Source organism: Tachypleus tridentatus, chromosome 3 (genome assembly GCF_004210375.1).
Source record: "Tachypleus tridentatus isolate NWPU-2018 chromosome 3, ASM421037v1, whole genome shotgun sequence".
Lineage (NCBI taxonomy): Eukaryota > Metazoa > Arthropoda > Merostomata > Xiphosura > Limulidae > Tachypleus > Tachypleus tridentatus.
Genome location: NC_134827.1, coordinates 56531486 through 56548392, shown reverse-complemented (window position 1 = coordinate 56548392; position 16907 = coordinate 56531486). Strand labels below are relative to the sequence as shown.

Sequence of the window (16907 nt, the reverse complement as noted above, 5' to 3'; positions counted from 1 at the left end):
AGTTGGCGGTGGGTGGCGACGACTAGCTGCCTTCCTTCTAGTTTTACACTACTAAATTATGGACGGCTACCGTAGATAGCCCTCGAGTAGCTTTGCGCGAAATTCAAAGACAAACAAACTATATCTTTAATTTAAATATTAGTTTTTAAAATAAACGTTTTTTTATTTTAACAGAAATTGAAATGTTCAACTTGGATGAGTGAGATCTTATGCGCATTTGGCTGAACAGTCAAATTATTTCTTTTTTTATATTCCTCTTAACTCGTGCATGTATTAAACGAAAAGATCCTTGTTGAAGACAGAAGATAGAACTGAAGCGCTACTTTTTGCACACTTGTAATAAGAAATCCAAAATGAAGAAATTAAGGGTAATCTAGAAATGTATGTATAGCTTATTAAAGCCGAATTCTTGCATTGAGGATTTAATGAGGGACTAAAATCACCGAATTTATACGCATAAATACACTGTACTTAACATATTATTTGGAAAATTTCTCAGGTAGCAAATATATAGTGTTTCCCCTAGTAATAAATGTCGGTCTTGACATTACCTTAGGAACAACGAGGCTGTTGATTGGGTGTGAAGAGCGGACCTCTGAGACAACTCTTTTTTAATTGTTTTTATCAAATAGGGGAGAAAATATATTTAACACCATCAGATTTATGAAAAAATACCCAATAAAAGTTTTATCTCAGGTTGAAGAGGTTCAGGGAAAGAGGTTAAACTGGCCATCCTCATCTATCAAATATGGCTGGCTATCCATAATCAGGTAATATCTAAACCAATACATTTAGTGAACGCTAATGTTCTGCTTCTACTTTGCTTAGTGCAGACAGCCCTTCTTGTGACTTTGTGCAAAAAGTTCTGAAACGAGAAAACATTTCTGTGTTTTCTTAAGTTTATATTCTCGTGTTTTAAAGCATATTTTACAGTTTTATTAGTTAGTTTATGGGCTGGTTGCTATTACATATTCTGCTGTGTCAGACGTTATTGGTCGTCATTAGTTAGACAACGTCTTTATGTTCACTCCAGGATGCAGGATATATCAGAACAAGTGTGTCCATAATTTACTTGGTGTTAAAGTATTTTATTCAGTGACGTTTGTTTTATGAGTATTCCATGTAGTAAAACTGTGAATTTAAATTTTAGGTAAAAGCTGGAGAGATTCGGGGGGTATGATCCCCTGAATTTTTTTTTACACGCAACTGAGGCCCATTTTGATGCAATAGTGTCCAGGACGTAATGAAAAATTGGTAAAGTAAAAACAAAAGATTATAAAATATTTTTATCTTAGTCTCATCATATGTATGTGGCTGAGTGGTGAAAGTGCCTGGATCGTGAGTCTAAGAAGTCATGGTTCGTGCCCCACTAACAACGTTCCGCTTGTGGGAACGGTTATAAGAGTTAGGGTCAAATCCACTTATACATGTCCCCCGCTAGTACAGCTGTAAGGATATGGATTTACAACGCTCAAATTAGGAGTTCGATTCCCCTCGGTGGGATATCCCTCTGTGACTTTACTATAGGAAAAGACACACACATACCTTTCCAAAATTGACTTATCCGATTTTCGATGAAAAACAACTTTTGCCAATAAGTAGGATACATAAACTCCTGTGTAGCGGTCTATTCCTATAGTTTTCCCTTACATGCAGGAAAGCGTTTGCCTGGGAAACTTCTGGGATGTGAACAACCATGATAATAGAGAGCTTGTGATATGATTTAGAAGTCAATACATGATTCAATGGGTGTGACTTATAACAAGACTGGAGAATGTGCTAACAGTGGTGTGTCCACGTAGGAACTGAACTTCCTATTTTACCGTTGCATAAGACAACAAGCTTACCAGAGAGTCGTTTGTTTGTTTTTGAATTTCGCGAAAAGTTACACGAGGGCTATCCGCGTTAGCCGTCCCTAATTTGGCAGGGTAAGACTAGAGGGAAGGCAGCTAGTCGTCGCCACCCATCGCCAACTCTTGGGCTACTCTTTTAGTAACGAATAGTGGAATTGACTCTCACATTATAACGCCCCCACGACTAAAAGGACGAGCATATTTAATGCGACCGGAATTCGAACCCGCGACTCTCAGATTACGAGTCGAGCGCCTTAACCCAACTGGCCATGCCGGTGGATGGAGATAGATGGTTATTTATTGTTAAGCACCAGGCTATCGCTGCTGTATCCATCACATGAATCGAACCACGAATTTTAATGTTACATAGTTGAAGTTCACCGCTGAGCCACTGGAAGAAGTATTATTTTAAAATGATTTTAATTACAAACAAAACATAAACTTTCTCTTTTTTATCATTAATTAACTCAATAACTTTTTTCTTTCACATTTTGTGATCCTTGACAAAAATGAATAAAAAAACCATAACCCGAGCAATTATAAAAAGTGGACCTTTCGGGTTATAGGGTGTTTATTCTTTTCTATCAATACCTTTTGAACCTACGTATTTTTTCAACATGAAAGGCCCAGCATGGACACGTGGGTTAAGGCGTTTGACTCGTAATCTGAAGGTCGCGGGTTCGAATCCTCGTCGCACCAAACATACTCGCCCTTTCAACCGTGAGGCGTTATAATGTGACGGTCAAGAGTAGCCCAAGAATTGGTGGTGGGTGGTGATGACTAGCTGCCTTCCATCTAGAATTACACTGTTAAATTAGGGACGGCTAGCGCAAATAGCCCTGGTGAAGCTTTGCGCGAAATTCAAAAACTAAACAAACCAACATCATGAATGTCATGTTTTTCTGTATTTTGACAAATTATCACCTTTAAATTAATTCGGCCATCAAAATAATAAATAACACGTAACGTTAAAGTAGGTATAGAATTTTTTAAAAATTTAATGAACGTCACTATGTGACCAACAAAAAGTTGAATCCATGTGTTTCGACGTTGCATGCTATCTTCAGAAGCGAGTTACGAGACGAATTCCTTTTTTTATTTGCACATTTTGGGCTAAATAGACCATATGATCCGTGCACAAGTTTACAATTCCCGAGTTAACACTTTAACGAAAGTTTCCGCACATTTTTATATAAATATTCACCGGGCCTTTATCTCTATTTAACGATATGAAATTGAGAAAAAATATTAGCTTGAATTTCCTAGATGTATTAGTAAAAAAGAATTTACACTGTAATCTAGAAACATCTATTTATAGGAAACCCTTTCCTGTCCTTGTGTCTCCACACTAAGAAACATGTCATACTAGGTCACAAAAGATATGTGGGTTTTACACTCACGTTCACAGAATTTTAAAGATGTGTACTAACCTCGAAAACGTAAAAAAACAACTTATTATTAATGAAATTTGTAGCAATTGTAAGAGGATTCAACCTGATAATATTGTAGATGGAGCTGTTAAGAAAGTCACTAATATATCGAACATCGATCGAAATATTTAGTTATGAACAAAAATTAGAAAAGAAATTTTAATTTTCTCTCATGCTCCAGGTTTAACTAATATTTTTTGTACAGTGTTTAGAATCGGTTTAAATACAAGACAATAAATATTTTATCTTGTATTTAAACCGATTAATAAGTTAAAGGGATATTTAGGTAATACAAAATAAAATGTACAGTTAATAGGGAAAAAAATATGAAAAGTTAATAAAATTGAAATTGAATGTGAAAATATTTATATAAATTAAGTTTAATTTAAAATGGAACAAAAATACATAAGAAATAAAGACATTCGAAAATTTAACCGCAGTAGAACGTGTACATGAAAATTGAACTCATAATATACCTTGGAAGTGATTAAACATAAAAATATCATGTTTTAATAAATAGAGATGAAGGACCGGTGAATATTTATATAAAAATGTGAAGAGATTTTCGTTAAAGTGTTAACTCGGGAATTGTAAACCTGTGCACGGATCATATGGTCTATTTCGCCCAAAATGTGTTAATAAAAAACGAATTTGTCTCGTAACTCGCTTCTGAAGATAACATGCAACGTCGAAACACACGGATTCAACTTTTTGTTGGCCACATAGTGACGTTAATTAAATTTTTTAACTGTGTACCTACTTTAACGTTACGTGTTATTTTATTAATTTAACATTACACACAAGTGCCAAGAAATATGAACCACTATCACCTTACATTATATTTAATAATAATAATATATATGTATAAATATTCATTCTGTTTTTAATATTTATGGCGTAACTAAAGCGAAACGTCCATTTTACTTACGATGTTTATTACACGCTATTATCATTCATTTATATTTTTACTTTGTAACGCTGGTTAATTATACAAGTTTACAGTTTGATGTCAAGTGTTTACGTTATATATATATGTATATACTGTGTTATCCACACAAGGACGCGCTACGTGACAGCGCGGGTCACGTGGCATACTGTTCCACAAGTATTAACAACCATGTACGGGTATAACCTGACCAAGGAGAACATCGCCTGGCTTAACAACCAGGAAATACGTCATAACACTGAGAAGGAAAGCCAACACTCAGAGGGCGTTGCGCATCGGACTCATTGAAACATTCTTATATAATAATCTGTAATTACGTGCTAATTAAATTAAAGTAAACCCGTTTTAAAATAAATAAAATATCTTTTTTATATTTGCCGTTCTTAAAATGCGATGTTACACAGTTGGCTCTCTGTGCTGTGAGCCCGTAGGGGGATCAGCCCACTAATAATTTTAGCATTGTAAGTCAAATTATCGCTAACCGACCATTTTTATATTAATATGTCTTTCATTGTCTCTTAACAATATCGATATTATGACATTTACGAGATTCAAAATGTAGAATGGATATTCTCTAACGAATTGTATCCGGTATGTAAAAAAGAACTAGCCCATAATGTTAGCGTTAAAAGAAGCTGCAATCCACATTATTATTATGTAAAACAGGCTTAACATTCATATGATTTACTGTTACTTGAGCGACCCTGATAAACTCATTCCTTTTACAAGCCTATATGAGGGGCAGTCACGTCACTGTCCTGTCAACAGCGCCCCTGAAAGTCAAATTCTGGGTACCTTTCCCGTCCGAGTCGAACAGGAGTTGCTGTGTTAAGACAATTCTCTGTTACGATCTTAAATTGCACACAACAAACATTGCTGAGGTTCTGTTACCATGAGCAGTTCCGGTGACGTCACCGGGACTCTCAATGTTATTCTAACTGATCCCCTCGTGACGTCACTACAAGACCAAGTCGCGCAAACAGTTCAGTCGGCTATTAAAACACTCGTTTCTCAAGACGGAGCAATCGGCGCATGCGCATCTCACTGTGGCTGTAGATACTATGTCAAAAGGAGTGTGGAGACGGTTGGTGAGCAGTGTTGTGTGAGTCGTGTATATGAATACATACACACATGTATACTTTCATGTCGTTAATCACAGGGCGTTAGGCTTAACGAACATTATTCTGAACGACCGACGCAGTTCGAAGTCCAATATCGAAACCAAGTGTTTTACAGCTATTACTGATAACTGAGACCACGATCGTCTCGAGCAGATAAAGACCATCTGTTTTCTCAAGTATAATTATATTTTTAAACACATTCGTACTTTCGAGTCCATGGTGTATTCACTTTCCAGCCGCACCAATGACAGCACCGCACGTGCAACAGCGCAACACCACGACAGGCGGTCGTTTCGACTTTGACGACGGAGGCACATATTGTGGGGGTTGGGAAGACGGGAAAGCACATGGACATGGTGTGTGCACCGGCCCCAGGGGCCAAGGCGAGTACAGCGGGTCGTGGCATTTCGGATTTGAAGTGTCCGGAGTGTATATTTGGCCCAGTGGAAGCACCTATGAAGGTCAATGGCAAAATGGTAAGCGCCACGGACTAGGGACAGAAACCCGGGGTCGTTGGGTTTACCGCGGAGAGTGGACACAAGGACTGAAGGGCCGATATGGGGTTCGACAGTCACTCCCATCTGGAGCCAAGTACGAAGGTACCTGGGCTGTTGGTCTCCAGGATGGATACGGTTCAGAGACATACGCTGATGGAGGTAAACCATAAACATGTCTAACTTCTTACTACCGTTAAACAAAATGCAACAGAAACTGTTTTGTTGTTTTAGCTGTTTCTGCAAGTTAAACTTCGGTTGTTGAGATTTTTTTTTGCAGGATTTCACTTCCCATCAAAATGTTCAGAGTTTTATCTTCTAGAAAACAAACATTGATGGTATTCTGGTACTTTAACATTATGGCTTTAGTTCCAATTATATACAATAATATCATGTTTTCTATACACATTTTTCGAGCTAACCACTTAGTTCATTCTAATAAACGCGATAGTATGATGAAAACTCAAGGAGAAAAACCCAGTCAAAATTAACTGTTTTATGATGACAAAATTACAAATATTTTTATCATAGTTCAACCTTACTGTTAAACTTTTGTTTCTTATTCTATATTATCATTAATTACTGTTAGAATACACGTGGTCCTTAATGTTGGAATACACGTGATCCTTACTGTTGGAAGACACGTGGTCTTTACTGTTAGAGGACACGTGATGCTTACTGTTAGAAAACACGTGGTCTTTACTGTTAGAAGGCACGTGATCCTTAATGTTGGAAAACACGAGATACTCACTGTTGGAGGACAAGTGATGCTTACTGTTGGAGGACACGTGATCCTTACTGTTGGAAGACACGAGATGCTTATTGTTGGAATGCACGTGGTCTTTACTGTTGGAAGGCACGTGATCCTTACTGTTGGAAGACGAGATGCTCACTGTTGGAGGACACGTGATCCTTACTGTTGGAAGACACGAGATGCTTACTGTTAGAAGGCACGTGATCCTTACTGTTGGAAGACACGTGATCCTTACTGTTAGAAGACACGTGATCCTTACTGTTGGAATACACGTGATTCTTACCATAGTTCTTTTTTACTTAGAAGTATGTGTGGGTGATAAAAGATTCGTAAATATTACATTGTTAACAGGATGATAAAATAGTTAACAGGCGCTACACATGAATCATGAAAACAGTAATAAAACTGGGTAGAGTTGAAACATGCCAATTATGCGTTATGTTACTATGATAACCGTGTATCACAAGATGAAGTAGCCGTATCATGATGTGTAATAACGTGTAGTTTGTAGGCCTTAGTAACTGTATAACAACGAGCGAAAATGTATAACTAGTAGCGTGGTAACCGTATCATGATGTGTAATAATGTGTAACACGTTGCCATGGTAACCGTAATAAAGATGTGTAGCATGACAGGAATTTTGCAGCACAACTGTTACACGACCTACCTGACCTTCGAAAAATCAAACGTTTTGTATCAACGTTTCGCTGACAATCATTGGTGGCTGTTTGATTGAATGTGCCACTGTCTAATAAGATATGAGGCTTAAAGTAATCCAACAGTTTCATATCAGCGTTTCGCTTACGATATTTGGTGGTTGTTTGATTGAATGTGCCACTGTTTACTGAGCTATCAAGAGCCATAAAAAGGCGGATGTGCTTCTATTTTTAGCATGCACGAAACACGTGTACACTTTCAACTGACGAAAACAACTGAAATTCTCATGGATTAGAGTCACCTTAAAACATGCCAGTAAAGTCAATGTTTCTACATAAAAAAAAAGAAGGGTCCACTTCGTTTATCCCCATAAGCGACACAAATGCAATACGTATTAAGCTTCTATGGATACGGTTATTTGGAAAATATAACGTAAGTCACCTAATTTTGTAAGCAGCAAATATGTAGAGTACAAGTTGGTTTAAAATTATATTTTCTATCTTAAAACTTAACAATTAAATAACTTAAGAAATATAACCATTCACTTTTCAATATCAGTAAGTAGCGTAATCCGGCAAGATGGCAACCGTGCAAGAGTATGGGGTATATTAAGGATATCGTATACCGCACACTTACAGTTAACGTCACAGAGTTAAGACTAGGATAACAGACGCCATCGCCACTGTAACTCTTTACATGTTACAGCAAACGTGAACGGAAATCGAATATGAGTGACGAGAGTTACTAAAGGTGTACACGTGGGAGTCTACTGACGTGTCAATGAAAAATGTTTGGGTTGGGCTACAAAATGTTGAACACTGTGTGGTTGTATTTCCTTATTTAATTTTTTTTCTTATAATGGATACTGGGAATGTAGAAGTTACGTGTTGGACCTAAGCAGAAAATGTAAACATTTGTTTCGTATCGTTTATTCCTTCGGTGGACCAGCAGAAAGTCTAATGGCTTTTACCATTTAAAATTCAAGTTTCGATACTCACGATGTCCTGAGCACAGAGAACTTATTTTTTAGTTTTATGCTTAAGAAACGAACATGTCGTTTACACGAAATACGCATGTGTATTTTTCTTATAGCGAAGCCACATCAGGCATTCTGCAGTGTCCATCGAGGGGAATCGAACCCCTGATTTTATATTTCTAAATCTGTAGACTTACCGCTGTCACAGCGGGGGACACTTGGGAGATGGGGCGTAGTTGTTTTGGTTCATTCTTGTTTATCACAAACGAATAAATAACACGCGATGACGAGAAACCCACTTGAAGAAAAAATCTCAAGACGGCTGGTAAGGGTGTCAAAACCTTTATTAAAATAAACTATAAAGTAATGTTTTGACCTTCTGAAATCATCTCCAGGTCAACAAAGAATACATAATAGCTAAATATGCCACATTCTGGTTCTTCGATAACAGTTGATAATGCGACTGTCTTTAACCACTGTTTGTTTGTTTGTTTCGAATTTCGCAAAAGCTACCTGAGAGCTATCTGTGCTAGCCGCCCTAATTTAGCAGTGTAAGACTAGAGGGAAAGCAGCTAGTCATCACCACCCACCGCCAACTCGTGGGTAACTCTTTACCAACGAATAGTGGGATTAACCGTCACAATATAACGCCCCCACGGCTAAAGGGCGAGCATGTTTGGCGCGACGGAGATGCGAACCCGCGCCCCTCAGATTACGAATCCCACGCCTTAACACACTTGGCCATGCCGGGCCTTAACCAGTGTTATGTAACTTATAACAACTAGATTACAGTTGACAACGTGACTGTATTTATTCGCCGAACCAATACAGCTTCACGCCGCTGTACATAACATGTTTATGATCACTTAATTTAGGCTTAACTTCACTGTTTAAAATTCTCTTCTTTTTTATTATTACTGTTGACATCAGATTCTACAGCGCCACCTGATTTTCTTTGCATTGTATATCGTGCACAATTTAAGAAAGTCTAGTATTTTCCAATGTCGAACAATCTTAGTTATCGTATACTCAAATAAAACAAATTTAACAACAACACCTGGACTATTTAAATGAGCTTAGAATAGATCGTGAGAAAAGTTTGTTTTTCCCAGAGACACCAACAAAAGGATACATAAAAATAATATGAATTTTTTTTCTCAATTCCTATATTTATGTAATAATTAGTAACTCAAGATGTGCTCCATCTCTAGATGGTTTTAAGAACTATTAACAATATAGTTATTATGTCTGGTTTGTTAAAATTTGCGCAAAGCTACTCGAGGGCTGTCTGCACGAGCTGTCCTTAATTTTGAAGTGACAAGCAAGAATGAAAGAAGCTACTAAGTATTAAAACCATCAACTGCTAACTTTATGTCAATTATTTACCAATGAACAGTGGGATTGATTGTCAGATTATAACATCCTCATGATCAGTCGTGAGAATCTTTTGTAGATGGTTCGATCCCGCAACCCGCAGTTTACGAGTTTAGCGCCCTAACCCACCAAGCCAAGCCAGGCTCCTGGAACATTTCTTTTTTTAAAACCGGGGTTAACAATCTCAGTACATTTTGTAACCTTTATTATTGAGAAAGTGCCAAGAGCAAGAATATGTCGCGCATTTAACAATTTTTACAACAAAAGTGACGTTAGGGAGCGCTTCTTTGTGGTTACTAAACTTTCGCACAGGACAAAGACGAAGTAGTCTAAAAACGTATTAATAAGCTAATATTGATTAGGGTGAGTTAATCCAAATAACAACATAAGCCACCTTCTGTGTCATACACGTCTCAACAGACTAATATTGATCAGGATGAGTTAATAAAAATAGACCAATAAACCAGCTTCTGTGTCGTACACGTGTCAAGAGACTAATATTGATCAGGATGAGTTAATAAAAATAGACCAATAAACCAGCTTCTGTGTCATACATGTGTCAACAGACTAATATTGATTAGGGTGAGTTAATAAAAATAGACCAATAAACCAGCTTCTGTGTCGTACACGTGTCAACAGACTAATATTGATCAGGATGAGTTAATAAAAATAGACCAATAAACCAGCTTCTGTGTCGTACACGTGTCAAGAGACTAATATTGATCAGGATGAGTTAATAAAATAGACCAATAAATCAGCTTCTGTGTCATACACGTGTTAATACGCTGATATTGATTAGGATGAGTTAATAAAATAGACCCATAAGCCAGCTTCTGTGTCATACATGTGTCAACAGACTAATATTGATTAAGATGAGACAATGAAAATAGACCCATAAGCCAGCTTCTGTGTCATACATGTGTCAACAGACTAATATTGATTAAGATGAGACAATAAAAATAGACCCATAAACCAGCTTCTGTGTCATACACGTGTCAACAGGCTAATATTGATTAGGGTGAGTTAATAAAAATAGACCCATAAGCCAGCTTCTGTTATACACGTCTCAACAGGCTAATACTGATTAGGATGAGTCAATAAAAATTGACCCATAAGCCAGCTTTTGTGTTATACACGTGTCAACCAAGTTTTTCGTGCATTATGATCTAATTTCTTCCTATTTATCACCATAAACATTTATTAAACTAACCTGAAACCATGAGAAACCAGGTTTCTTGTTATCTAACAAGATTTATTTTTGCATGTTTGTGGTGCTAAGAAAGATGTAATTACTTTAACAACAACATTATGCGCCAATTCTTGGACTACTGTAATCAAATATGAGAATTTTACTGTCACTCTTGTAATGCACTCTATGACCAAAATGGCATGGCCAAATGGTTCAGGCACTCGACTTGTAATCTGAGAGTCGCGGGTTCGAATACCAGTTGCACCTAATATGCTCGACCTTTCAACCGTGGAGGCGTTATAATGTGATGGTCAATCCCACTATTCGTTGGTAAAAGTAGCCCAAGAGTTGGCGGTGGGTGGTGATGACTAGCTGCCTTCCCTCTAATCTTACACCGCTAAATTAGGGACGGCTAGCACAGATAGCTCTCGTGTAGCTTTGTGCGAAATTCAAAAAACAAACAAAAAACAAACTTTACGGGAGCCAGGTGTGGCCTAGCGGTTGACTTGCCATTACTGAAAATCGCGATTTGGAGCTTTTGGTCATAACTTGTTCTTTGAATAACACATAAGCTGGCTTATGGGTCTATTTTTATTAACTCATCCTAATCAATATTAGCCTGTTGACACGTGTATGACACAGATGCTGGTTTATGGCTCTATTTTTATTGACTCATCTTAATTAATATTGTTCCGTTGACACGTGTATGACACACAAGGTGGCTTATGACTTTATTTTTATTAACTCATCACAATCAATATCAGACTGTTGAGACGTCGATGACACAGTAGCTGGCTTATGGGTCTATTTTTACTGATTCATCCTAATCATTATTAGCTTGTTGACAAATAATGACAACGAATAGTGGGATTGACCATCACATTATAACGCCTCCACAGCTGAAAGGGCGAGCATATTTGGCGCGACGGGGATGCGAACCCGCGACCCTCAGATTACGAGTCGCACGCCTTAACACGCTGGGCCACGCCGGGCCCCGTAAAGTTTAACATGAAGCTTCCATTCAAACAAAGGATACGTGTATAAATATTTTGTGTTCATAGTCAGTGTTCTAAAACAAGTTGTGTATCTTCAAATTTCAAGGGTTTTGTGCTGTTAGCGTCTCCAAGCTTTCCATTTAACGTTGGTATTGTAGTGGCTTCAGTCTTTAGACTTTTGTCTTTGTTCTTGAGCAATTTGATGTTGTCTTTGTTCCATACACACAGTAAACGGTAGCATCTCTCCCTAGAGAATGGATAACCAAACATCGCTGTCTTTCTGTATAGAATTTCCAGGTGTACAGACTTGGATATACACTTTACAAGAGATAATACTGCCTCATCATAGTCTGTGAAACGAGAGGTTACACTTTACAATTCGACGCAATAAGGCCTAGGACATCTTTAATACATCCAAAACTGTTACATTTTATATCTTTAACACATCCAATACTGTTAACATTCTGACATCTTTAATACATCCAACACTGTTAACATTCTGACATCTTTAATACATCCAACACTGTTAACATTCTGACATCTTTAATACATCCAACACTGTTAACATTCTGACATCTTTAATAGATCCAACACTGTCACCATTCTGACATCTTTAATAAATCCAACACTGTCACCATTCTGACATCTTTAATACATCCAAAACTGTTAACATTCTGACATCTTTAATACATCCAAAACTGTTAACATTCTGACACCTTTAATACATCCAAAACTGTTAACATTCTGACATCTTTAATACATCCAAAACTGTTAACATTCTGACATCTTTAATACATCCAAAACTGTTAACATTCTGACATCTTTAATACATCCAACACTGTTAACATTCTGACATCTTTAATGGATCCAACACTGTCACCATTCTGACATCTTTAATACATCCAACACTGTCACCATTCTGACATCTTTAATACATCCAAAACTGTTAACATTCTGACATCTTTAATACATCCAAACTGTTAACATTCTGACATCTTTAATACATCCAAAACTGTTAACATTCTGACATCTTTAATACATCCAAAACTGTTAACATTCTGACACCTTTAATACATCCAAAACTGTTAACATTCTGACATCTTTAATACATCCAAAACTGTTAACATTCTGACATCTTTAATACATCCAACACTGTTAACATTCTGACATCTTTAATACATCCAACACTGTTACCATTCTGACATCTTTAATACATCCAACACTGTTAACGTTCTGACATCTTTAATACATCCAGCACTGTTAACGTTCTGACATCTTTAATACATCCAACACTGTTACCGTTCTGACATCTTTAATACATCCAACACTGTTGCCATTCTGACATCTTTAATACATCCAACACTGTTACCATTCTGACATCTTTAATACATCCAACACTGTTGCCATTCTGACATCTTTAATACATCCAAAGGCTGTTAATATTCTGACATCTTTAATACATCCAATACTGTTAACGTTCTGACATCTTTAATACATCCAAAACTGTTAACATTCTGACATCTTTAATGCATCCAAAACTATCACCATTCTGACATCTTTAACACAACCAACACTGTTACCATTCTGACATCTTTAATACATCCAACACTGTTACCATTCTGACATCTTTAACACAACCAACACTGTTGCCATTCTGACATCTTTAACACAACCAACACTGTTACCATTCTGACATCTTTAACACAACCAACACTGTTACCATTCTGACATCTTTAATACATCCAACACTGTTACCATTCTGACATCTTTAATACATCCAAAACTGTTAACATTCTGACATCTTTAATACATCCAATACTGTTAACATTCTGACATCTTTAATACATCCAAAGACTATTAACGTTCTGACATCTTTAATACATCCAACACTATTAACATTCTGACATCTTTAATACATCCAACACTATTAACATTCTGACATCTTTAATACATCCAACACTATTAACATTCTGACATCTTTATTACATCCAACACTATTAACGTTCTGACATCTTTAATACATCCAACACTATTAACGTTCTGACATCTTTAATACATCCAGCACTATTAACATTCTGACATCTTTAATACATCCAATACTGTTACCATTCTGACATCTTTAATACATCCAATACTGTTGGCATTCTGACATCTTTAATACATCCAAAACTGTCACCATTCTGACATCTTTAATACAACCAACACTGTTAACATTCTGACATCTTTAATACATCCAACACTGTTAACATTCTGACATCTTTAATACATCCAACACTGTTAACATTCTGACATCTTTAATACATCCAACACTATTAACATTCTGACATCTTTAATACATCCAACACTGTTAACATTCTGTTCTCTATAGTGTGAACCACTTTGTTGTAAGTTTGTGTTACAACTTATTTATAATGACGTTCAACTGCTTACTTTCAATTAGATAAACCAATAAAATTTGTTCATTGCACTTACATTGCACACATGTCATACTCAAAATTTTACTGTTCTAAACGTCAGATAGACCTCATCTGATGGGGTATTTTGTATGACTGGTATATCATATGTTTTACGCTGGCTCGTGATACGTTTCAGTATGTCCTTTATATTATACCATCACTGTCCGCTATTCTATTTTCACCTTTGATGAGGTGTACTTCCACACGTATCATCACGAGTTCGGCTTCGAGTGCTGTATTATGTTTACCATTAGGGCCGAGCATGGCCAGGTGGTTAGGGTACTTGACTCGAAATCTGAGAGTCGTGAGTTCGAATTACCAAACATACCCGCCCTTTCTGCATTGAACGAGACGTTCAATCCCACTATTCGTCAGAAAATGAGTAGCTACCTTCCCTCTAGTTTTACACTTTGCTAAATTAGGGACGGCTAGCGCAGACAGCCCTCGTGTAGTATTCCGCAAAACTGCAAACAAGCAAATTTTTCACCATCACACCGAAATCGTGACACCCCAATGTTAAGCAAGGTTCAGTGCTCCTTGAACCTTCTACGACTCATTTTAAACCTATAGGTTTTATGTAAATATCTATGCTTTTTTTGAAATTGCTACATAAATTAGTTCACTTTTTAAAAAAAACTTCCGAGTGTCATAGAGAACAACTTAAAACATCGATGTACTCTTCTTAATAAGACTGGTTAAGTCGAAGTACTGAAGGCGTTAGTTTAAAGTCATCACCAAATCCTAACTAAACAATTTTATTTGTCTTTTGGAATCAAAAGCGTTTACTTGATACTAACTGCAGTCCTCCGCTAGCACAGCGGTAAGTCTATGTACTTGTAACGCTAAAATCAGGGGTTCGATTCCTCTCGGTGGACTTCTCAGATAGTACGATCTGGCTTTCCTATAACAAAACACTCACCCACCAGACTATCTGTGAAACGGGCAGAATTTCTTTTTTCTTAGTTTTCGCTGGTTTGATGTCCACAAATAACCCAATAAAGGTCAGCGTGATGTGGCTACTCTTCCCCAATACTTGTGGCTCAGCGACAGGTTTAAGGGCTTCTTTAATTAAAAAGCTGGATTCGATATTCACGGCAGGCAAAGATTATGTAACTTCGTGCTTAACAATAAACCAAACTGAATGGATATGGTTATATTCTGGAGCATGTTTTATCGGGATCTTGTATCCCTCTGTAGTTTTGCGCTGATACAAATATTCGTTATCTATTATGCATGCCCGGCATGACCAGGTGGTTAAGGCGCTCGACTCGTAATGTGAGGGTCGCGGGTTCGAATCCCCGTCACACCAACCATGCTCGCCCTTTCAGCCGTGAGGGCGTTATAATGTGATGGTCAATCCCACTATTCGTTATACAAGAGTAGCCCAAGAGTTGGCGGTGGGTGGTGATAACTAGCTGTCTTCCACCTAGTCTTACACTGCAAAATTAGGTACGGCTAGCGCGGACAGCACTCGTGTAGATTTGCGCGAAATTTAAAAACAAACAAACCGTTATGTATTTTGATTTAAATGAAAACACCATCAATGGAATATACCTTTAATGTGGTGTTTGTTTGTTCAGATACTCTTATCGCTGAGCTACTGGATGACTTACTGAGATAATAACATGTTTGTTCGTGAAGGACATGTGATTCTTTTTAGCGACAACATGGAAATATCGTGCTTTGGTTATAAAGAACTTTATGTTTATTTACTGCATTTTAAAATAAATTTAACAATGAACATTCCCCTGGTGGTTTGAAATAAACAGAAAAACATTAATAAAATACAGGATATACTGATTTTAGCCTAGCAGGCAACGTCGTATTCTGGAGTCATAGAAAAATAAAATATTCTATGTTAAGATTCTGGATATTTCAGTTTTCATCCTAACACTTAGGTTCTTCCTTTTACCTGAATGTTAGTATACAATAAAATAGGTCATGCGAATGTTGCTTTCATGTGGCAACAACAAGCGTTACTATGGGAACCTCAATTCTGCCGCCAATTGTCGCAGACTATGCTAAGCCTAAACAATATGGTGCTTGAACCATTACACGAGTCGTGTCTTTGCTTTAGAATTTTCGCGTGAGGTTACGCAAGGGCTATCTTCGCATAGTTGCCGCTAATGTTGAACCGATAAAAGAAAAAAAATAGTCCAACTCTTGGACTATTCCTCTTAGATTAAATAATGAGTTCGACCGTTGCTTTTATAGTAAATTAACGGTTTCAAATAGAGGAGCGCAATTTTGAGGTAAGCGAAATCGAATCAGGAATCCTCTGATTCACATTTCGGGTAGTTAATTATTGGGCCACATCCAGCCCTTTTAGATGAAAGTATTTCATTTACACACGTGATAACCTCCTTGGTTTATGGTTAACGATACGAGTGGAAAGTCTACTAGATTTCTTGTAGTTTTTCTCAGTATTCTGGAAGACTTTTGTCATTACCCCTGATGGACATATTTACCATGAAAACCTTTTTCACTACCCCTGAGAGACATATTTACCTTGGAGGACTTTTGTCAGTACAACTGATGGACATATTTACACCATGGAGGACTTTTGCCAGTACATTGCCCTCTTTATACGCGACTACTCTTAAATGTATAATGGGGTTAAAGGTCAAATTTATAACGCCCTCTCCCGGCTAAAAGTGTGAGG

General features: G+C 37.2%; 1 protein-coding gene across 1 annotated transcript in view; it reads left to right on the top strand.

The window, feature by feature from the left end:
- Positions 1–5271: 5271 nt before the first annotated feature.
- Positions 5272–16907, top strand: part of LOC143246922 (junctophilin-3-like) — a 66979-nt gene continuing 55343 nt past the window's right edge. The window contains exon 1 of the mRNA XM_076494194.1: positions 5272–6006. Within this exon, the coding sequence (XP_076350309.1) occupies positions 5595–6006 (412 nt within the window). The 5' untranslated portion in view covers positions 5272–5594. The remainder of the gene's footprint in view (positions 6007–16907) is intronic.